This window comes from Perca fluviatilis, chromosome 2, assembly GCF_010015445.1.
Source record: "Perca fluviatilis chromosome 2, GENO_Pfluv_1.0, whole genome shotgun sequence".
NCBI lineage: Eukaryota > Metazoa > Chordata > Actinopteri > Perciformes > Percidae > Perca > Perca fluviatilis.
Window position 1 is genome coordinate 3,919,013 of NC_053113.1, and position 23,258 is coordinate 3,942,270.

General features: G+C 40.5%; 2 protein-coding genes and 1 long non-coding RNA gene across 3 annotated transcripts in view; all 3 read right to left on the reverse strand.

Annotated features, from left to right (window-relative positions):
• LOC120544895 (NLR family CARD domain-containing protein 3-like) overlaps positions 1–23,258 on the reverse strand; it is a 116,504-nt gene that overhangs the window by 19,560 nt on the left and 73,686 nt on the right. The window contains 2 exon segments of the mRNA XM_039778759.1: positions 2,015–2,188; positions 2,512–2,685. Of these exon segments, the coding sequence (XP_039634693.1) occupies positions 2,015–2,188; positions 2,512–2,685 (348 nt within the window).
• On the reverse strand, positions 2,770–4,844 carry LOC120571031 (protein NLRC3-like). The gene is made up of 2 exons (XM_039819729.1): positions 4,709–4,844; positions 2,770–4,571 (listed from the first exon to the last, which is right to left on the reverse strand). Exons 1-2 carry the CDS (start codon positions 4,743–4,745, stop codon positions 2,770–2,772), a joined length of 1,839 nt encoding a protein of 612 aa, XP_039675663.1. The 5' UTR covers positions 4,746–4,844.
• LOC120571752 lies at positions 5,123–13,797 on the reverse strand. Its single transcript, XR_005641287.1, has 5 exons — positions 13,518–13,797; positions 7,170–7,398; positions 6,700–6,828; positions 6,231–6,330; positions 5,123–5,158 (listed from the first exon to the last, which is right to left on the reverse strand). It is a non-coding gene; the product is annotated as an uncharacterized LOC120571752 (long non-coding RNA).

Here is a 23,258-nt window from a genome sequence, read left to right on the forward strand (position 1 = left end):
TGTCTGGAACAATGTGTCTTTCCACCGCTCTGCTCTGGTTCAGAACTGGTTTCAGCAAAATCCACATTTCACCGTCCTATATCTTCCACCATACTCTCCAATCCTCAACCCTATAGAAGAGTTTTTCTCGGCATGGCAGTGGAAGGTATATGATCTCAGTCTCCAGGCTGAGGTACCCCTCATCCAAGCCATGGAGTAGGCCTGTGACCAGATGGAGGTAGCAGGCAGCAATGCAAGGATGGATTCGTCATTCAAGACCTTTCTTTCCAAAGTGTCTTGCTAATGACAACATTGCCTGCGATGTTGATGAAATTCTCTGGCCAGATCCAGCTAGGCGAAGAGACAATGTCTAGGTTTTATTTTTATTTATTTTTTTTTTACAGTAAACTTACAGTACAATACGTAAAGTGACATTTTGTTACAGTATTATGAATCTCCATGTCAACATTTTGGGCGTGTTGAGGAATAAATGAGTTTCTTCAGTCTGCAACATTGGTCTTGTGTAGTGTTTGGTGAATTTACATAATATTTGTACTTTGTTGATGGTAGCCTACTCTAATCACAGGGAAGTAGAAGTGCTAAAAGTGTTTTAGGTTTAGCACAGCAGAGTGTAACTCGTGCAAACGGAGTATAGTAATGTGAAACGTGTGTGTTTAATATGGTAACAAAGTGTGGTTTTTAAACAGAAGTGTATAGTTTTTACAAGAGTGTTTAATTATGCAAAGGATCTGTAGTGTTTTGCTAATTGGGTGTGTGGTTGTGCTAATTGTGTGTAGTGTTTTGAAAACCCGGGCCCTGTTTTGAAAATCGTGCTTAAGCAATCCAAAAAAACTATTTGGGGTTTGTATACAAAAAAGTCTCTCTGAGCTTTCTCTATATAAATACCATATATGTTCACTAACTAGTCTAAAATAAGACACCTGCTTAGGCTTTCAGCTAAAATTCCAATCAACATTGTTTGATAGGCACCAGACTGAAATCTATTCTGTTTTGAATGTGTGGTTAACAGTTTTGACAGCAGTGTGTTAGCATTTGAACAAAGTGCTGTAAATCTACAGTGTTGTGCACGTTGTGGTTAAAGTCATGGGATAAGTGTGTAGAGTTTTGAAAACTGTTTTCAAGCAATGAAAAAACAAACTAGAGTGTGGTCCACATGAACTGCTGCTGTGCAGACTGTAGTTAGTTTTGCACATGTGACTCCAGTTGTGCCCACTGTCGTCTAGCAATCGAAAAAAACTGTAATAGCAGATGGCTTGTGGGTGAAATGACATACACATAATGAGGAAAATATAAGTGAACATAGCAGAGAGCAGTACAGACTATGTGCACATTTACACATTGTTATCATTAGATGAGTGTCTCTAAGAAAAAAATGTACGCACAGTGCATACAGGATTACGGCTGCCAGCGCCACATTATTATTTACAGAGACCCAACAATTCCCCCAAGAGCAAGCATTTGGTGGAACAGTGGACATTTCTCTGTAGCGAAACATGAACATTACATCACTCTCACACACACATATATTGTGTTTGCACCACAGGGACTAGGAAAGAGCGTTTTGAGGGACTTTTTGAACTCAGAGTCGGTAGTCTCCCAGCACAAAAGGAACTTATAATTAATTAATATGGCCGGGACGTCAGTGTACGTCTCTGATCAATCACTTGAGCCATGCAGCACCGGCAAAAGACATTTTAAACATCTAGGTAACGAATCTGCTGAAAGAGCAATGCTTCATCCACACACCCTTCTCACAGCGTAGAAAGCACACTGCTTTGTGCAAAGCTAGGCTAAACCTGTCCTGGACCTGTCTGTTGCGTTGAAACTGATGTGATCCCGGGAAAGAGGAAAAAAAGGATGTTTCTTCAAACCACGGACAGTTCCTTTAACATACAGAGATGTGTCCAAACTACATCAATTATGAACAACAGGAGTAATCATTTTAGTTCCTGGAGATGTTCTCCTTTAAAACTTCCTACACAAATATCTCCATTTTGTTCGTCAGTCTTTGTACCTGAGAGTGTTTAGTCTCCAGAAAGGATCCTCCAGTCCCACTGACAGTAGCTTCACCCCTGAGTATCCTGGATGATTGTAGCTCAGGTCCAGCTCTCTCAGATGGGAGGGATTGGAGCTCAGAGCTGAGACCAGAGAAGTACAGCCTTCCTCTGAGATCAGACAGCCTGACAGACTGCAAAAACACAGAACAACACACAGGAACACTCTGTCAACATGTGGAGCCATGTGTTACTTTTGTTGGTTGTCCAGATACATTTTGGTCCAGATTTAGAATCCACCTTTAAAATCAACTGTTCTATTTAATTATTTAACAACAAAAGTAAACAATGGAAAATCTTCATGGAAAGTAACTCTGAGTCTAGAAATTAATAATTATATAATTAATAACTACTGCCCAAGTTTATCGAATCAGCAGACCCAAAGCAGCATTTTTCATCAAGTAAAGTTAGTCAGATTTTAAATGGTCATCAGTTGAATGGGTTAATGAATCCTGACCTGAAAGTCTCCAGCGTGCAGTGTGGACTCTTCAGTCCATCAGAGATCAGCTTCACTCCTGAATCCTGCAGGTCATTGTTACTCATGTCCAGCTCTCTCAGACTAGAGGACTGGGAGCTGAGAACTGAGGACAAGGCTTCACAGCTTCTCTCTGATAAGTTACAGCCACTCAGTCTAGAGAGACAACAGGAAGGAAACAAGTTATTTATATTTAACTCCTGTTGAAATATAGCGTATTTATTGATGAATAAATCCCACTTACAGAGCTTTGTTGGAGGCTTTGACCACTGGCAGCAGCCTCAGAAGAGCCTCCTCTGAAGCAGAGTATTTCTTCAGGTCAAACACATTCAGATCTTCTTCTGATGACAGTAAGATGAAGACCAGAGCTGACCACTGAGCAATAGACATATTATCTGTGGAGAGACTTCCTAAGCTCAAAAACCATTGTATCTCCTCCACTAGAGACCCATCATTCAGTTCATTCAGACAGTGGAACATATTGATGCTTCTCTCTGCAGACAGATTCTCACTGAACTTCTTCTTGATGTACTCAACTGTTTTCTGATTGGTCTCTGAGCTACTTCCTGTCTGTGTCATCAGGCCTCGTAGGAGATTCTGATTGGACTGCAGTGAAAGACCCAGGAGGAAGCGGAGGAACAAGTCCAGGTGTCCATTTGGACTCTGTAAGGCCTTGTCCACAGCACTCTGATAGAAACGTGTTGATTCGTCTCTGAACACTTCAGACCACCACGATGTTGTTTGTTCTTCTGACAGCAGGTTGACTCCAGAGTTGATGAACGTCAGATGAACATGAAGAGCAGCCAGAAACTCCTGAACACTCAGATGGACGAAGCAGAACACCTTGTCCTGGTACAGTCCTCTCTCCTCTTTAAAGATCTGTGTGAACACTCCTGAGTACACTGAGGCTGCTGTGATATCGATGCCACAATCCGTCAGGTCTGATTCATAGAAGATCAGGTTGCCCTTCTGCAGCTGCTCAAAAGCCAATTTTCCCAGAGACTCAATCATCTTCTTCATCTCTTTATTCCAGTTTGAATCGGTCCCAGCTCCTCCACCATATTTGATGTTCTTCCGTTTGGACTGAACCACCAGGAAGTGGATGTACATCTCAGTCAGGGTCTTTGGCAGCTCTCCTCCCCCTCTGGTCCTCAACACGTCCTCCAGAACTGTAGCAGTTATCCAGCAGAAGACTGGGATGTGGCACATGATGTGGAGGCTTCGTGATGTCTTGATGTGGGAGATGATTCTGCTTGCCTGCTCCCCATCTGTGTATCTCTTACTGAAGTACTCCTCCTTCTGTTGGTCAGTGAACCCTCTGACCTCTGTCACCATGTCAACACAATCAGCAGGGATCTGATTGGCTGCTGCAGGCCGTGTGGTTATCCAGAGGAAAGCAGAGGGAAGCAGATTCCCCCTGATAAGGTTTGTCAGCAGCACGCCCACTGATGCGGACTCTGTAACATCAGTCAGGATCTCAGTGTTGCGGAAGTCCAGAGGAAGTCGACACTCATCCAGACCGTCAAAGATGAACACAACCTGGAACTCTTCAAACCTGCAGATTCCTGCTTCTGTGATTTCACTGAAGAAGCGATGAACAAGTTCCACCAAGCTGTACCTTTTCTCTTTCAGCACATTCAGCTCTCTGAAAGTGAATGGAAATATGAACTGGATGTCCTGGTTGGCTTTGTCTTCTGCCCAGTCCAGAGTGAACTTCTGTGTTAGGACTGTTTTACCAATGCCAGCCACTCCCTTTGTCATCACTGTTCTGATTGGTTCATCTCTTCCAGGTGGGGCTTTAAAGATGTCTTCACATCTGATTATTGTTTCTGGTCTGTCTGGTTTCCTGGATGCTGTTTCAATCTGCCTGACCTCATGTTCATCATTGACCTCTGCAGTCCCTCCCTCCATGATGTAGATCTGTGTGAACATCTGATTCAGAAGGGTTGGGTTTCCTGCTTTAGCAATCCCCTCAAACACGCACTGGAACTTCTTGTTTAGGTTAGATTTGAGTTTACGTTTACAAACTCCAGCAAAACTTCCTGAATGAAAACATAATCAAAAAGCTCATGAAGTAATTTCGTAAAGAAAAACAGGAACATATTTTGGTCCGTCTATGGAGACATTAGTAAACATCCCATTAGTCCAGCATCTTAAATCTTTAGAGAAATACTCTTACTGCTCTGCAGACGGTCAGCCAGCTCATCCTTCTTCATTCTCCTCAAGAAGTGCAGTGTGATCTTCAGAAATGCCTCTCTGCTCCTCCTTTGCTCTTCATCCTCACCCTCCCTTTGTCTCTCCGAGCATTCTGGGTAATCGGGGGGGCGGAAAATTTTGTGTTTTTTTTAGCCCTTTTTTCAAAAATTTTTTTTTTTTTTTTTCCAGCAGCTGAAACAGAACATTATATGAATGACACAATCAAACTGAAATCATGGAAGCAAACATCAGATGCATGTTGTACAGATTGACAATCCAAAGGTCTGAAAAGTGCAGCATTGAGATGATTGTGAACAGAATAGATGTAAAAGTAGTTGTTGTACATGTACAGACCATAATTATGGAGTCCAGGTGTGTTTGATGCTGCTGGGCAGACTGACCACTGGGAACCTCTAAGCTCTCCTGGTCCACTCTGTGGAGGAATCAGGAAGAATTAGCTCACATCATGTCTGTCCACACAGAGACATAACATAACAAGGTAATTTCCTGTGACTTAAAGTTTTGATTATAACATTGAGTCAGATGGTTTCCCCTGACATGAAAGTGTTGGTGGTACTGCTGACCCCACTGTGAATCAACAGAAAGAACTACGTAAACTAAGTAAAGAAGGGTTACAACATGGTTGGTCTAAAGGACTCCTGAAGCAGCAGACTGGTATCATGATGTTAGGAGGTCTGCAGCTTATGTGGTCATGGAAGCAAACATTTGTAGGTAGAAGACGTTTTAGGGAGTCAACAGTGAAAACCTGTCAGTTGGCCTGAAAACGATTTTGGCAAACCATCAGCAGACTCAGGAGGGGAAAGCAGAGCTTAGATGGCTGTAGTCGAGGAGAACTGCTGACCTGGACTGAGGATACTGTTGGATGGTGGTTCCCTTTTTTTTACTTCCCGTTATTGACTTCTGATCTGACATCCAACTGGAAACCTGCATCCAACATTTGGGAAGAATTTTGCCTTTTGACCAATTTGGTTCAGGAGACTTCAGGGGGAAAAAATCTGGTCATGAACCCACTCACTGAAACTTGGCCTTAGGTGTCCAGACTCAAATGGCAGAAGTCTTCTCATGGCAAATAGTGTCCCGACCCAGGTGACACATACACTTACCAAGGGTCGCTGAATCTCCAGGGGGGGATGTGCAGAGGAAGTTACCCTGAAAGGGCAAACTGAGGCGCATCCCAACCATCCCCCTGGTATTCCCAGTTGGAGAAGAACATTTGGGAAGAAGTTTGCCATTCATCATTTTTAGCCTTCCCTATTGCTATGGGAGATTAAAAATACTTTTTAATGGGGCTAAAACACCAGATGATATTGGACCAAAAAGGTCCAATATTAAATTGAGATATACAGTTGAAGAGTGTTCTTACTGGAAAGCTTTCATATGTGAGAAGATAAATATATGTGGAGATGAAAGATAAATTTCTAAATTTCTCTGGATACATAAAAGTTAAAACATGATTCAGTAATATTATAATATTAACGGCTTACCTTTTGTCAGCAGAGGGTTGCTCTCCTTTAAAATTAATATAGTGATGATGTGACCAGTCACTCTTAAAGGACACAAAGCTGGGTTCAGGTTCAGTAGAATCTGGTCTTTGATGGATCCAGTTACACAGAGTGTAAGACCAACAGGGATGGAAATTCACTTTTTATTATTCAGACACAAAAACAGCTGGAGATACAAGCAGCATCTAAAACAAGATTAACACAAAGACGTTCAAAAAACTACACAAAAAACTGTGTTAAAAAGCTAAAACACCAGAGAATATATTGGACCAAACCAGATCCAATATTTACCTAAAGTCGAGAGTTGAAGACTGGTTTAACTGGACAACTTTCAGATGTGAGAAAATGGATGTGAAGAAGAAAGAAGTGAAAAATAAACTCAAAAAACTTCTCTGGATACATAAAAGTTACAACAAGATTCAGCAATATTATAATAATATTAACAGCTTACCTCTTTTCAGCAGAGGGTTGCTCTCCTTTACAACTAATATACCGTTGTTTTGACCGGTCGCTCTTAAAGGACACACAGCTGGGTTCAGGTTCAGGTTCAGGTTCAGGAGACTCTGGTCTCTGCCTGGTCCTGATAGAAAAACACATTTATTCAGGGTCACATGTTCAGGTAAAGACTCCCTGCATAAAATATTATATTAATATTATCTGTATGCCTAATTATTACCAATGAAATGCCAATAATGCTTTACTTTCTGTCCAAAACTCAATAAAAATATCCTTTGAAAACAGAATTTAAAAAAATCTAAATATAATATTTCGAAATTATATTTTGATTGAGACAGGAAATTATTTTGCAAAAATATTCTCATTTGAGTCATCCACTACAAGCAGTACTTTCCACAATTATACAATACAACACTTTATTTGAAGGAGTATGCAGTTTCAGTTTGCTGGATGTTCACAACTCACCTCAATCTTCTTAACATTTCAATTTCCGTTTCCATTGCAATTCGCTCCTTCTGCCATTCAAGTCTCTCCATCAATCTTCTCTCCTCCAATTTAAGTAGCCTCTCCTCCATTTCTATTCGCCTCTCCCTTATAGGTCTTTTTTATAAGCAGTGTTGGCTCCATGGACCAGTGACTCTTCATGGACACACAGCTGGGTTCAGGTTCAGCAGGGTCTGGTCTCTGATGGGTCCTGTTAGAAAGAGAGGAAGACCACTTTTTAATCTCCAGAAACAGAAGCTGCTGGAGAAACTAGAAGCTATCAAGCAGAAAATAAAGTCTGAAGCTCTTCACAGAATGATTTCTGCTCTCTGCTCATCCTGCTCTGTCATTCATTATCTTTCTGGGAGAACAGGAACATTGGAAACTCCAGGTCTAATGTTCTCTTTGCAAAACATTCCTGTTCATAAAAATTAAGGACATTGAGACACTTCTCTGCCTCCTACACATCACTACAACAGTAACAGAGGCATTTAGGTCTCTACATTTTATTCTGAAAGGTCCCAAAGGAAACAATAGTGTCCTGTTGTGTCTGACTTTACGGTGGTGAAAACAAAGGTTTGTTTTCTGTCAGCAGGAGAAAGGAAATAATTAGAGGCCATCTTACAGAAAGTTTCGGATTTTTTGTTGTCAGTGTGTGTTTGTTCTTCCTTTGTCCTGTGAATGAAACACAAGGGACTTTCCACACGTCTATGGAGGTTCCTAGTGCTTTTCACTGATTGGCCATGGGAATTAAAAACGTAATTTTCTCCAACACAATGATGGTTACACACACGCATGCACGCAAATATATACATCCTGTTTTAAAAGAAAATATTTTAATTTTAAAAGTATTACAAAATAAATACATAAAATGTAATCAAATGTAATTTAAAAAGTGGGGTGAGTGTGTAAGATAAAAACAGAAATGAAACTAATAAAATCTGTAAACGTGTGTTAATGTGTGAATATGTGTTGTGGCGCTCTTCCTGTAGTTCTTGCTTATGTCCACCAGAGGGCGCCATGACGTCACTCACCAGCTCAGAGATGCTGTTTCTGAATGTAGTTCAGTTCTGACTGTATTGAAAGAGTGTTAGTCATTAAGGTACATTATTAACGTATTTATATTATTATTACGTCTCATAACAGTGTCACTTTGGTGTGTTACGAGGCACTTTTTGGACCGACGGGAGCCGACTGATCAGTCCAACTGCCTTTCTGCCAACGGTCGGCCACCTGGTTAGTGTGTCTCGGCCTTTAGAGGCAACATAATTTAGCCATTAGTGTGCTTGATTTTCTTTTGATCTATAAATTAAGACATTTTTATGAAAAGCTTTTTGTCAATTCTTCTACACAGTTATCACCATTTGATTCAGAAATCAATCAAATGGTGAAATCTCATTTATGTTTCTCACATTTGCCGCCATTTCAGACCCTGCCCCTTAACTTCTGCCCACCAGGTGTCCTCATTGTGTTCCTACCTTTGCCTGTCACCTCACACCTGCCTGCAGTCATGATCCTCATTACCAAATCCAAAGACTTTAGAGTTAAGACTGTACATATGCACAGTAGCCAAATCTATTATGTCTCCTCATCGTAGCATTGCTAACCTTTTGTTTTGACTGAATCTGCCTGCCTGCAAATCCTGCCTGTCTTAACATTTTGGTGTCTGTGTTATGCCTGCCAACAAAGTGAACTCTTTGATGAATATTTCTGCTTTTTGTCTGTGAATCTGTCAAAATTCAGAGCCTTCACACAAACAAGCCACATCCACACAGTTATGTATCAGAGGAAGCTGGTCCGCTGTATTTATTTTTTAAATGTCTTTATACTGCTTATATTGTTTTAAGTTAAAGCAGTATTTATGAGCCGGTGGAACAAAATAATGCCCATAACCAAAAATAAAGTTTACCTTATAAGCAGCCTAAATTAGATGTTGTTGTTATATTTTTTATATTAAAGGGGTGATAGAATGCAAAACCGATTTTATAGTTAGTCATAGTTGAATAACGACAGTTCGGTGGGTAAATAGGACATACATAGAAGCTCAAAGTCCCACTGACACCCCTTTACTAGGAAAATTTCATATTTTGAAACTGCCGCTGAAAACGGGCGAATCCCAACAAAGCTGGAAGTTGACGTCAACCTCCCAAAAACCGGAACCTTTGTCAGCCCATGGGTGTATTAAGAGAACGGTCACGCCCCAACATTTACATAGGCTACACAACTGACCTGAGATCAGGTAGTCTTCCGAATCTAGGTCGCGCATATCTCTGCTATTCCATTACAAAATTCACTTCTGAAACTTTTTTGCGCGAAATCAACTATGTAAGGCTCAAATATGGGCCATTTTACGAAAATGGATGGCTAATTGCACATTTTGTCCAACTGTGTGTCGGAATTCAGCTGCCGGTGCCCTGTGTTGCTGCCTCGCCGCCCGACCTGCCTTCCTTCACACACCTCGGCCTGCTCTGAGGTACTTGGAGCTCCGCACGACTGGCAGCCCACAGCACTCCATACCCGCGCAAAGTCACCGGTTTTTGGATAATGGACTACTAAACGCTGGTGCTCTGACAGAGCTCCAGGGCCTGCAGCTCCCCTCTTCCTGCTAGCTAAATGCCTGGTGTGTGTGAGTGAGAGCACGGTCAGCGAAGCTTGTTACGCCAGCAATCTGTTACCACAGTTTCCAGTTAATCTTATAATGTGTGTTAATTATAATGTGTTGAGTTATTTAAACAAACGTTTGGGGAAATAAACGCGTTGTCCCGTGAGTCGCATTGATAGAGCCTGCGGCTGGATGTAGCTCTATCAATGAGAGCTAGCTAGCCTCCTCTTAGAATTCCTTTGGAATTCACAAATATTCATTAACTTGAAATCGGACACCGTTGTTAGCTTTATAAAACCTTTAGGGAGATGTTGTATAATTGGCGTGCCGAAATTCAAACTGTAAATATACTCAAATTAAGAAGAAGGAAGCTAACTATCCGTGATTTGTAGCTAGGATTGAAGGGACAGTCACAGCTAACGAAACACCTAGTCTTCACAAATATTCATTAACTTGAAATCGGACACCGTTGTTAGCTTTATAAGACATATAGTTAGATTTTGTGTAAGTGGCGTTGGCGAAATTCAAACTGTAAATATAATCGAATTAAGGCGAAAGGAAGCTAACTATCCGTGGTTTGTAGCTACACATAGCTAGGATTGAAGGGACAGTCGCAGCTAACGAAACACTTTGTCTTCACAAATATTTATTAACTTGATCGGACACCGTTGTTAGCTTTATAAGACATATAGTTAGATTTTGTGTAAGGTGATGAAATTACTGTAAATATAATCTAATTAAGCGAAGAAGCTAACTATCCGTGGTTTGTAGTACATAGTAAGATTGAAGGGAGTACAGCTGAAACACTTTGTCTTCACAAATATTCATTAATTGAATCACACCATTGTTAGGTTATAGACATATATTTAGATGTTGTATAAGTGAGTGAGAAATTCAACTGTAAATATAATCAATTAAGAGGAGCTACTATCCGTGGTTGTAGCTACACTAGTAGATTGAGGGAAGTCAGCTAAGAACACCTAGTTTTCACAATATTCATTTAGCACCTGTAGTTATAACTAGTGGTATAGTGGGTGAGAAATCAAACTGTATATATAATCGAATTAAAGCGAAAGGAAGCTAACTATCCGTGGTTTGTGGCTACACATAGCTAGGATTGAAGGGACAGTTGCAGCTAACAAAACACTTTGTCTTCACAAATATTCATTAACTTGAAATTGGACACCGTTGTTAGCTTTATAAGACCTTTAATTAGATTTTGTAATAAGTGGCGTGACATGTGTGTAACATGAGGTAACAGATTGCTGGTGTAACAAGCTCGCGACGGCTCTCACTCTCACACAACTGGCCATTTAGCTAGCAGGAAGAGGGGGAGTTGAAGGCCCTGGAGCTCTGTCAGGGCGCGGTGTTGGTAGTCCCTGCTGTGGGCTGCAGCCGTTGACCGAGCTCCAAGTACCTCATAGCAGGCCGGGGTCTGTGAAGGAAGGCAGGCGGCCGGCGGCGAGGCAGCACCGGCTGAACTCCGACACACAGTCTTACCAAATTTGCAATTAGCCATCAATTTTCGTAAAACGGCCCATATTTGAGCTTTATATAGTTGATTTCTCGCTTAAAAAAGTATCAGAAGTGAATTTAATAACGAAATAGCCCGATAAACAATGTATAACTTTGCAGTGTCTGAAATATGAGAGTCTCCCATGTGTTTCTATGTAGTTTGCTCAAACCAATCAGCGCGTAGCTCATTCTGAATATTCATGAGCATACCATATTTGGAAGAAAAGCTCTTGTTCCAAATAGAGCTATATTCACAGGGTAGTTAAGGGCCTAATAAAATAGCATTCGGGCAATTTTCAGCCCAACCAATGTTACATACCCCATTAGGAGACCTTAAGGAAGAGTGTAAAATACCCTATATAATCATTCTATCACCCCTTTAATTAAAAATACAGAGGAGAGATGGCATCTACAATTAGAAAAATCCATGGTGCTGAACTAGCAGACAGATTCAAATTGTGCATTTTTATCTCAGTCTCATCCTATACTCATACATTGCATTTTCACAAAAAGAATAAAGTTTTCACAAATGCGAAACTGTGTTTTTAAGAATATTTACCCTCTCTGGGATAATTTGGTCCAGATTTGACGAGTCAAGGTATAGTGGTTTTGGATCTGGACCTGGTCTTATGTGGCCTACATATGAAATAAACTCTCTAAAATCTCCCTTTATTTCATTTTCACAAAAATTATAAAGTTTTCACAAATTTGAAACTGTGTTTTTAAGAATATTTAGCTAAACAGTCAAATCTCCCTTTATCACATTGTTATGAGGACAATAAAACTTTCACAAATCTAAAAGTGTGTTTTAGACATAATTAATAATGTACCTTAATGACTAACACTCTTTCAGTACAGTAAGGAGTTAAAGAAACAGAGGTTCAGTAAGTTTTGTTTCCCTGCTGAATCAGACAGTTTTAAGTTCCCCTTAAATTTCCCCTTAAGTGCCGAATCGGAAGCTGTGAATCGGAAGCCAACTTCAGCATTGTGTGGTCCTGTGGATTTTTTTGTGTGGATTACGACAAGGAGATTTAGAAGAGCATCAAGCTATGGCTTCATTCTGGGGAAACCTACAACATTTTGTAACTTAAATTCATGCATACTAATATATCTGAATGCAGGGATTTAAACGTCAGAAGTTTGTTCTCGCCACTGTCGCACCAAATGATTGCTGAGAGTGTGGTCTACACTTACTCTAATTGTAGAGTGTCCTGCTTAGGATTGGACACTAGTTCCTGTTAGAGGAGAACTGGCTCATTGTGATGCAGTTCCATATTAGCTGATTTAGTTAGAGAATAAAAGAGCTGACTCTTGTTGTCTCCACATCAGTCCTGTCAGTGAATAGAACGACCGACACTAACTGCTGCAGACAGCTTTCTGATCTTCAACACAAGAGTCCTTCACACGTTCTCAGGAAATAAGAAGTGAAGTAGAAACATTATATTTAACATTACAGAGCCAGAACCTAACCCTGAAGAGACCAAAGACTAACTTGACAGAAAAATCACAATTAGATTGTTTCCCCACGAGGTTGAGCCCTAATGTCCAGATAACTAACGTGGAGAGAAAACTATGTACACATAAGCAGGATTTATGGGAGGCTTTTTAGACATTTGTGTTCCTTTTTTTAAGGTTTTTGTCACGTTTTCAGAAATTTTTGCTGCTTTTTTTCTATGTTTTTGTTGCTTTTTTCTGAGTTTTTGTCGCCTATTTGGAATATTCTTTGACAACTTTTTACTTTTTTTCCGATATTTTAGACCAAAGTCCACAGAGGCAGGCCGGCTGGTAACTTATCTTGATCAGAGCAGCTGTAAATAATTACATTTCATTGGACAATTGTGTTGTATAATGACAATAAAGCCGAACCTTGAACCTTTGAGCAGAAACATTAGAGTTGTGTTGTGTCTCTCTCACACACACACACACACACACACACACACACACACACACACACACACACACACACACACACACACACACACACACACACCTTGTGTCTGACTTTACTCTGCTGGAGAAAGGAAATAAAGCTTAGCTGCTTGATTCCAGTAAATCACCAACATGTAGATTTATCTTCAACACAAGAGTTGTCCAAACTTTCTCAGGAAATAAGAAGTGAAGTAGAAACATTATATTTAACATTACAGAGCCAGAAACTAACCCTGAAGAGACCAAAGACTAACGTGTTGTTAAAGTATCAAACAGCAACTTACAGTTTCTTCAAACAGTCCAAAGAGATGATGAAGAAGAGTTGATGAAGAAGAGGGTCACTCTCCGCCTGGAGAGAAATCTCTGACACAGGTGAGCTGTTCCCTGGATTTTTTAATGTGGATTAAGACGAGGAGATTTAGAAGAGCGTCGAGCTACAGCTTCATTCTGGGGAAACCTACAACATTTTGAAACTTAAATTCATGCATACTAATATATCTGAATGCAGGAATTTAGACGTCAGAAGTTTGTTCTCGCCACTGTCGCACCAAATGATTGCTGAGAATTTGGTCTACACCTACTCTCACTGTAGAGTGTCCTGATTAAGATTCAACACTAGTTCCTGTTGGAGGAGTGCCAGCTCATAGTGATGCAGTTCCAAATTACAGTTTTTTACAATTGCTATGACAATTTTTTCAATACTTTTAACAACTTTCCTAAACTCTTAAGGCACCAAACACCAACACACAATTGGCAGAACAGTTAGTTAGCTCAAAATCACACATTAAAATCTAAACTCTAATTTCCAAAATACAATAATTCACTAACACAATACACTGTGTCTACACTTTAGTCAATCATAGCACAATGTCATACAAAACACTAACATCCCATGGAATTACAGAAACTGCATTATTTTACATGTGTCAGGTCTGCCCTGATACAATAACAATGGACAATAGTATATTGTCTATTATTATTGTATGATGTTATCTGTTCTGACATACAGAGCAGTGGCGGTTTTTGGTACGGGCGAACCAGGGCGGTATTTTTTCATGTCACATGGGGGGCGGAACGAGAACTTACAAACAAAATTAAATCCTCTGCTATGATTACATTTCATTGGACAATTGTGTTGTATAACGACAATAAAGCCGAACCTTGAACCTTTGAGCAGAAACATTAGAGTTGTGTTGTGTCTCTCTCACACACACACACGCACACACACACACACACCTTGTGTCTGACTTTACTATGCTGGAGAAAGGAAATAAAGCTAAGCGATTTTCTGTTATCTATTGTTTCACTGTGTGGGGGAATTGGCAAATCGGCCCCCTTGCAGCTGCAGGCGCCCTGCTTGCACCCCCTACTTTCACAATGAAATGGACTAGTCCGTAATGGTGCGGGCGGGAAAGATAAACACACGTGACAGGAGAACTCGGAATAGACAGAGAGACGGAGCAAGACAAGTCTAAACCTTTCTTTTATGTCAATGGTCTAAACACGAAAATGAAACAAAGTTACCCAAGCGGCTCAAATAAAAGAAAAAAGCGAAAAGACATGTTTTCGGCTATAGCAGAACCTCCATCATCTCCCATGGCTGATGATAGTGGTGGTGTGTGTCGGTGTCGGCGGCAGTGGCAGTCAGGAGGAGACTCAGGAGGAGAGGGACAGAGATGAGTGAGGGAGAGTAGAACCTGCGGTAAGCACAACTCCCCTTAAAACACTTTGTCCCTTCATAAAACTGAGCCAAAAACTGAGTGGTGGACAAACTATTGATGATAGCACCACAACAATAAAAACGTAGGCATGCTTTACTGTATGATTGCATTAGTAGCCTATGTAAACCTTGCACATCATGCAAACGGTCTTAACGAGAACTGTAGCTTTTCTATCTGCTTAGGCAGACAAAAACTCATGATAGACCTCTTCAAATTAAAGCACAGGGCCTCTTGAAATGATAAATATAAAATATACATATATATATATATAGCTTGTTTTATGATTCATGAGGAGTATACCGTTTTATTGTATTAATAAATGACACTTTTCTTAAGTATTTACAGTTGTTTATGATCGCTATGACACTTTTTTCAATACTTTTAACAACTTTCCTAAACTCTTAACACAGTTAGCACAACATCTGTCTGTATAGGCTATACAATTAACACATTTATTGTTGCTTTGACACAAAATGCATAAGTTAACACAAATTTAAAATGCTTGAACTTCTTTTACACACAAGCTCCACCAAAACCAAAACAATGGATCTTTACTGACAAATTTACAAATGCTTTCACACTGTATGTCAGAACAGATAACATCATGTTCTAAACCTAACTTATAGGCAAAAGTCAAAGTGAACAGCTGATCATATTGTAAATTAAAACACAAATATATCCCCTGCATTTTATACATGCATTTATTGAGAAACAGCTGATTATGCAAATATATCAATCACAGCTGATTCACACTCAGGTGTTGAGGTTCTTTCAATTGCATGATCATATGGTAGTACAGTAAAAGAGGACCTATTTGAACAATATACTGTAGATGAACACAGAAAATAAGAAAAATGCCCTCACAAGGGAGAGGAAGAGGAGTACTAAGACAATTCTTTCTCTGTCTCCTTTTTTCATAAACCGTACATTCTATAATCACTGCAGTAAAAGAAACAAATCAGCAGGCGCACATATACTTCTCATACATATTGTCTCTGAGTGTCTATCGCGGTATATTACTCCAGCTGATATCACGTTGGCGATAAAAAACGATACATTGTGCAGCCCTGAAGTTTACAGTGTTTATGACAAATCTGTTCAATCGTTCAGAATTATTTTGTACAGAGTTGATTCAAAAAAATACAGAATTCAAAACAACACAAGTCAATGGCATTTCTACAATTTCATGATCACAGCTTTCATCTTTAAAGGACTGGAAGTGGAAGAAGTTTGTTCACGAGGAATCTGTTCAATCATTCTGAATTATTTTATATAAAGTTCATTCATTAGTTCATAACAATAACCTAAAATATTTCTGTAAGTGTTATCCTGTACAGACTCAACTGATCAGCAGTGACAGAAACTGTCAGGAGACTCTCCGTTCTACACAGGACACAGACACTGAGGCACCAGAAGACCAGAACCCAAACCCAGGATAAAGAGGCTGAGTGAATGTGGTGTTGAAGGTGTGGAGGTGGATCAATGAGTCAGAAAAGACTGTGTAGAAGGACAGGTTTTCTTCAAGAAACCTTGATTTTGATTCTGAGAGGGAGGAGACTGAGAGAAACGGGGGAAAAAACTTGAGTTTCTCTCAGTCTCCTCCCTCTGAGGGAGGAGAAACTCATTTCCTCATTCATTCAGTCTGTATCAGGCACATTTTATTGCAGTTTTATCTGCATGAATAAAAAAACATATTGGTTTATATTAGGCAGATTATAAAACGTTTTTTTCTCAAACATGTCATGTCCTTTTGTCGACGATCCCATTGATGAAAAAGCTGTATTAATTCACAGAGAGTTTACGTCGGTATTGAGTCCCGACTATAGATGTATTTTAATTTCCACATAACCGATTTGAGAGGTATTTTTTTATCACAGTCCATTAGATATGTAGATACCTTATCCGTCCCTCATATCACTAACATCAACCATCGTGGACAGACTTTAACATCCCAGCAGATTCTTTGTATCGCAATACGTTTTTGCAAACAGCAGTTTTTCTTTAGGCTACAACAGTGTAGCGGATCATACTGTAGGCTAATAGTAAAGCCACTGTATGCAGTGCAATCAGAAAAGTGTGACTCGCTCTGAAACGGTTTTGTAGTTGTCCCTGGACAGTTCTACACAGGACACAGACACTGAGGCACCAGAAGACCAGAACCCAAACCCAGGATAAAGAGGCTGAGTGAATGTGGTGTTGAAGGTGTGGAGGTGGATCAATGAGTCAGAAAAGACTGTGTAGAAGGACAGGTTTTCTTCAAGAAACCTTGATTTTCTCTCAATCTCCTCCCTCTGAGAGGGAGGAGACTGAGAGAAACGGGGAAAAACTTGAGTTTTCTCAGTCTCCTCCCTCTGAGAGGGAGGAGAAATTCTCAACTCTTCAGTCTGTATCAGGCACATTTTATTGCAGTTTTATCTGCATGAATAAAAAACATATTGGTTTATATTAGGCAGATAATAAAACGTTTTTTCTCAAACATGTCATGTCCTTTTTGTCGACGATCCCATTGATGAAAAAGCTGTATTAATTTCACAGAGAGTTTACGGTGATTGAGTCCCACTATAGATGTATTTTAATTTCCACATAACCGATTTGAGAGGTATTTTTTATCACAGTCCATTAGATATGTAGATACCTTATCCGTCCTCATATCACTAACATCAACCATCGTGGACAGACTTTAACATCCCAGCAGATTCTTTGTATCGACACGTTTTTTGCAAACAGCAGTTTTCTTTAGGCTACAACAGTGTAGCGGATCATACTGTAGGCTAATAGTAAAGCCACTGTATGCAGTGCAATCGAAAAGTGTGACTCGCTCTGAAACGTTTTTTGTAGTTGTCCCTGGACAGTAGAGCCATTAAAAGAAATAAATGTTTATACATTATAGTTCTGTTAATGATATGGTGCTGCAGCCTCAGAATGGGATTAGTAGGCCTATAGTTTACTTTTTCGCCCCGCAGGATTGCACCTAAATGAAATTATAGGTGTAATACAATTTCAGTTTTCACCAGTAGCCTAATATTATAAGTTAACTGTGATTAAATATGAAATTAATACACTGTGAATGCGTACACATTGACTCAAGCAGCAATTTACTCCCACATCAATTCTCTCTCTCTCTCTTGCAGCAGCCGCTGTCTTGCTTTTTTAACGAAATACATGTTCAAACTCGCTGTTTGTGCGCATGAGTATTTCCGGCCCAACCCGTTTGTTTGTGGTTGTTACCATGGTGAATCGTAGAATCATGGTTCCATTCATACTGCCTTTGTGCACGCGTGTAACCCTGAGTGAACATACTCGAAGTTGATTGAACCAACTCAAATCAGCTGTTCTGGAACCGAAAACTCAGAGGGCTAGATTTACTAACACTAGCGCGAGTTTGGCGCGTTGCCGTCTGCGATAGTTCGGTAATAAAGCACGCTTATGCATCCACATTTTGCGTAGTATTTATCAACCCTGACACCCATCAGGCAATCAGCGTCTTTCTCCGCCCACTAGACCGTAAATTGCGCTGTAGCAAAGCGGTACTGGTGCTATGATATGGCTGAGTGCAGACTGCGATATTCCCACTGCTGATGCTATGACTGTTTGAAATGATCCTGATGCCAATATTTGTAATGTAGGGAGGAGTTTAACAACTGCTGGAATGGGATGTGAACGCTGAGTGGGAGATTCAATTTCATCTTTGATTTCTTCCAGTAACTCTAATATTGCATGGCTGCTTGATCCGTAACACTAAATGATGTTGTGTTCACTGACAAAGTGTGATTCTTGTGTTTAAAAATATTTTCAGCCTCGTTGCGTCTTTGTCTTGCTCAAATTGCTGTTGCCATTTCACCAGCGGCATAAAGGTCCACGAGGAAACTTGATTGCGGCTGGTTTAGACCTGTTTTTAAGAGGCGGAGAATTTCCCCGCAGAATAGAGGCTCTTACTGACAGTCTTTGTAAATACCACGGAATATATAATTAGGGGCACTCTTCGCGTTTATCCTCCCACCTTTTGGGTGGAACTCCCACTTTCCCCACGAACCCTCCCACGAACGCATATTGAAAGCGCAACTTGTCTCTTCTCGCTCATGTGGCAGACAATCTGCGATTTTACCCAAGTGCGCCCTGTTTGTAAATAGCCCGCATCGGTTACGTCCGTCTTTGCGACCAATTAGCGCCTGGAAACAGGCAGAACGGCTTGATAAATCTAGCCCAGAGTTTCCCATCTTGGGGTAAATCAACTCAGAGTTCAGGGTTAGACTCAGAGTTTGTTAAACCTCCTACCTGGAACGGACCCCTGGACTGATCATTATATCCAAACACACAGTCAACAATGTTTCCTCTGTAACTCACTGATATAACAACCCCTCCTGTCCTCTCGACCTCCCAGTAACAGCAACCAGTCAGACCATCTCTACACAGCAGCTGAGGCCAGTAGTCAAACCTCTCTGGATGATCAAGATATGGCTGATCCTCCTCCACACGTTTCACCTTCCTGTTGTTGTCAGACAGTTTGAGTTTTCTGTTCACTGTGTTTCTGTCGAGTGTGATTTCACAGGAATCTGGCGGAGAGAACGAGACACAACACAGCTGCAGTTATTAACCAATCAGCACTTTGATGATGACATCAGAGGGCAGAATGAGTGATGTCACAGTTTGATGAATGAAACTAAAAACATACTTACACTTCCTCAGACCTGGTGTCAACCATCTGGCTCCAGCAGGCTCCACCCTGAAAGGAGTTCATTGCATTGCATCACTCTTACACACACAGCTTCGTTTTGATCAAATATGACTAATTTAATAGTCATATTTGGGCTGCCAATCAATTAAAATATTTAATTCAGTTTAATTTCCTTTAAAGTGTCCAATCATAACAGAAGTTATCTCAGGACACTTTCCAGATACAAGAGGTCTAAGTCAGGATTTTATTTCATAGTATGTACATCAACTGTCTGCCCTCTAAAGCCGTTTACTGCTCCAGAAAACAGCTGTTCTTATAATAGGCTATTTGATGTGTACGAGCGTGTGTTCCTAGCGTGCTTTATCATATCATAATGACCAGAGGTCTCATTTATAAAACTGTGCGTAGGATCCTTACTAAAAGTGTACGTACACCCAAAAGCCAAAAATGGCGTACGCCAAAAATCATTCAGATTCATAAAACCGTGCGTATGCACATCTGTAAGCAATGTTCCCTTTATAAATCAGAGATTACCTACAAGTGTGCGTACATGAATCAGCATCCAGTGTAGGGAAACCTGATCTATAGACTACCTACATTAATAGTACCGTCCAAAACAGCAGGCATTACGGCACTCGGGGACAGCTTTGATATACCCGACGCATATGATAAGATTTAACAGAACTATATATTATATACAAACAAGCCTTAGTGATAAAGTTGAAGAGTATACATAATACAGTAGGCTATTTATAAAAAACATGTAGCCGTTTTCCCCCAGAGTAGCGAGTACTTGTATTAGGACCGGGATGGCAAGGTGCGTGGCCTTTCCTATCTAACCTTAATTCAGTACATAGATCCAAGAGCACAGCTTTAGGGAATTTAAATCATCATATTAGCCAGTTATCGTCATGGTTCCTAAAGCCTCTATCTCTCCTGATTCTTCCATTTGGGGTTAGTCCTCCTGCAGTGCCAGCAGTGCCATCATGCAGCATTACGCACAAGGGTCACCGCGCATTTATATGTTTACAACAATTAGAGTGGTTGTCAACACCTTGCCCAAATCACAGCATCAACTGGTGGTATCCCCCACCTGAGATACAATTTGAAGACAAAAGTCTAATAGGCAAACATACTTTACTTCATGCCGGTTTTGTTATGAACAGTATTAAAGTTCGGACCAATACATTAAGGATAACGATTAGACGAGAGCTTAATGTCTCTATTTCCAGACTTCGACATTTGATGATATATGCACAGTATTAAAGACAGATATTCATTTGTTTACACTGTGTTCTGCCATTATCTAATGGTAGGGTATTTGATGCTATCCTGTATTCCATGTAGTCGGGCCATCTCCTCCTCCTGCGGTTAGTAGCGGACAATGTGATGGTGAGACAGCGCCAATTAAATATTAAGAACGAATTTCGATTTAATGAGTTGAGTTGGATTTTACAAGGTGTATATGGAACAATTATCACTCAGTACAACCGCAAATAACACTGCTGGATTCATGGTCATTATAACATATGTATGATATGGAGAGAAAAAACACGTGTGAGGCATCAATACTTGAAAATAAAATGAGTAATCGTTGTTCCCACATTTACTTTCTGCAGTCTATCAGTTCACCAACTCACCATCTGCGTCGCCAATTCCCATTGTCTCTAAAATGTGCGTACGCATGGGTCAGAGTTTGCGTGGAGAACCGCACATTCTCCCGTTAATTTATTTTTTTATAAATCATAACCTTTGCATGGTAAATGGCGCACGCACCAATTTTCAGCCCCATTTTGTGCATGTGCCACATTTATAAATAAGACCGCAGAACTACATCAATTATTAAAAAAGGGGTTATCAGTTTTTTTCCGGAGATGTTCTTCTTTAAAACTTTCTACACAAATATCTACTTTTTGTTAATCAGTGTTTCTACCTGAGATTATCCAGTCTCCAGAGAGGATCCTTCAGTCCCGCTGACAGTAGCTTCACTCCGGAGTCTCCTGGATGATTGTAGCTCAGGTCCAGCTCTCTCAGATGGGAGGGTTGAAGATTAGCGATGAGACCAGAGAAAAACAGCCTTCCTCTGAGATCAGACAGCCTGACAGACTGCACACACACAGAACAACACACAGGAAAAACTAGTAGAACTGGGAGCTGAGACCTGAGGACAGAGCTTCACAGCTTCTCTCGACAGGTTACAGGCACTCATTCTGGAGAGACAACAGGAAGGAAACAAGTTATTTATATTTAACTCCTGTTGAGAGATAGCAAGTAGTATTTTGTGATGAATAAATCAAACAAAAAGTTTTGTTGGAGGGATGGTTATGAAGAAGACCAGATAACATTTGTGTTCAAATGTTAAGTGTGAACTTTTGGTGATAGAGAATATAAATTCCATTGTCTAAAAACATGTTAAAATTCTCACTATATTATTCTAAACAAGTTGGAAACATGATAACTAATTGTGACTGAATGAGGAGTAAAAAGGCATCCAGTATTCAAATTCACATAAAATGAAAAAAATAAAAGATTAGGTTCTCAATCTCAGCCATAGTTCATACTTAGTGCTTTATGACATATTATAAATAAGAACAAAAGCTTTGGAAAAATTCAAAAAATTCTGAATTGTTAGATTTTATTACATATTAACACCAAACTGGTTAACTAAACCGAGTTATAACTACAATATCTACTGAAAGAAATATATTAGATAAATAGATATATAAGATTTAGCTACTATACGTCCACAAACTTCATTATTGGCGTGTTAGTGGCACAGCTGATGAGATCCAACAGCTGATGTGATCCAAACAGCTGATGTGATCCAAAACAGCTGATGTGATCCAAACAATTCCAGTAAAAGTTAACTCCAGTGTTGTGAAAATGTTGTTTCGCATCAGCTGGTTTGCATTATGTCCTCTTCCCTAATCATCAATCAGCATCATGGTCAGGTTATCAGATATCAGTCAATCATTTAATTTTTTTGAAAATTCCGAAGTATTTTTTCAATAATGTTCAAAGTTATTGTTCTGCCCAAGGTCCCAGTACAGAAAGTCTGCCTCCGAAGGTCTGCAGCGTGGACTCTGCCCCAGTCCAACAGAGATCAAGCACCTCACTGAATCCTGTGGGTTGTTGACCCTCCAGGTCCAGCTCTCAGACTAGGGACTTGGGGCTAGGAGCCCCAGGGACCAGGCTTCACAGCTTCTCGGCAGGTTACAGCCCACTCCAGTGCAGGGGAGCCATAGGAAGGAGGCTCCAAGTTATCCGTCGCATTGACTCCTGTTGAAGATATCCAGAATATTGTTATTAAATAACTCCCACCTGGGAGCTTTGTGGAGGCTTTGGCCAGCAGCGCTGAGCCTCAGGAAGGAGCTACTCCCTCTGAAACCAGAGTGTGCCCCCAGGTCAAGAGCATCTCCAGATCTTTCTCTGATGACGGTAAGGTGAGGCCAGGAGCTGGCCCACTGGCAGGAGACAGTTCATCTGTAGAGAGGCGATCCCTGATCTCCTGGTTTTTCCTTTGTATCTCCTCCCACAGCCGAGCAGTCCCTGCAGGCCCCAGTCACTAGCCTTGGTAGCAACTCCCGCTGTGCCTAGTTGGGTCTCTTGGCTACAAGCCACATGGCGGG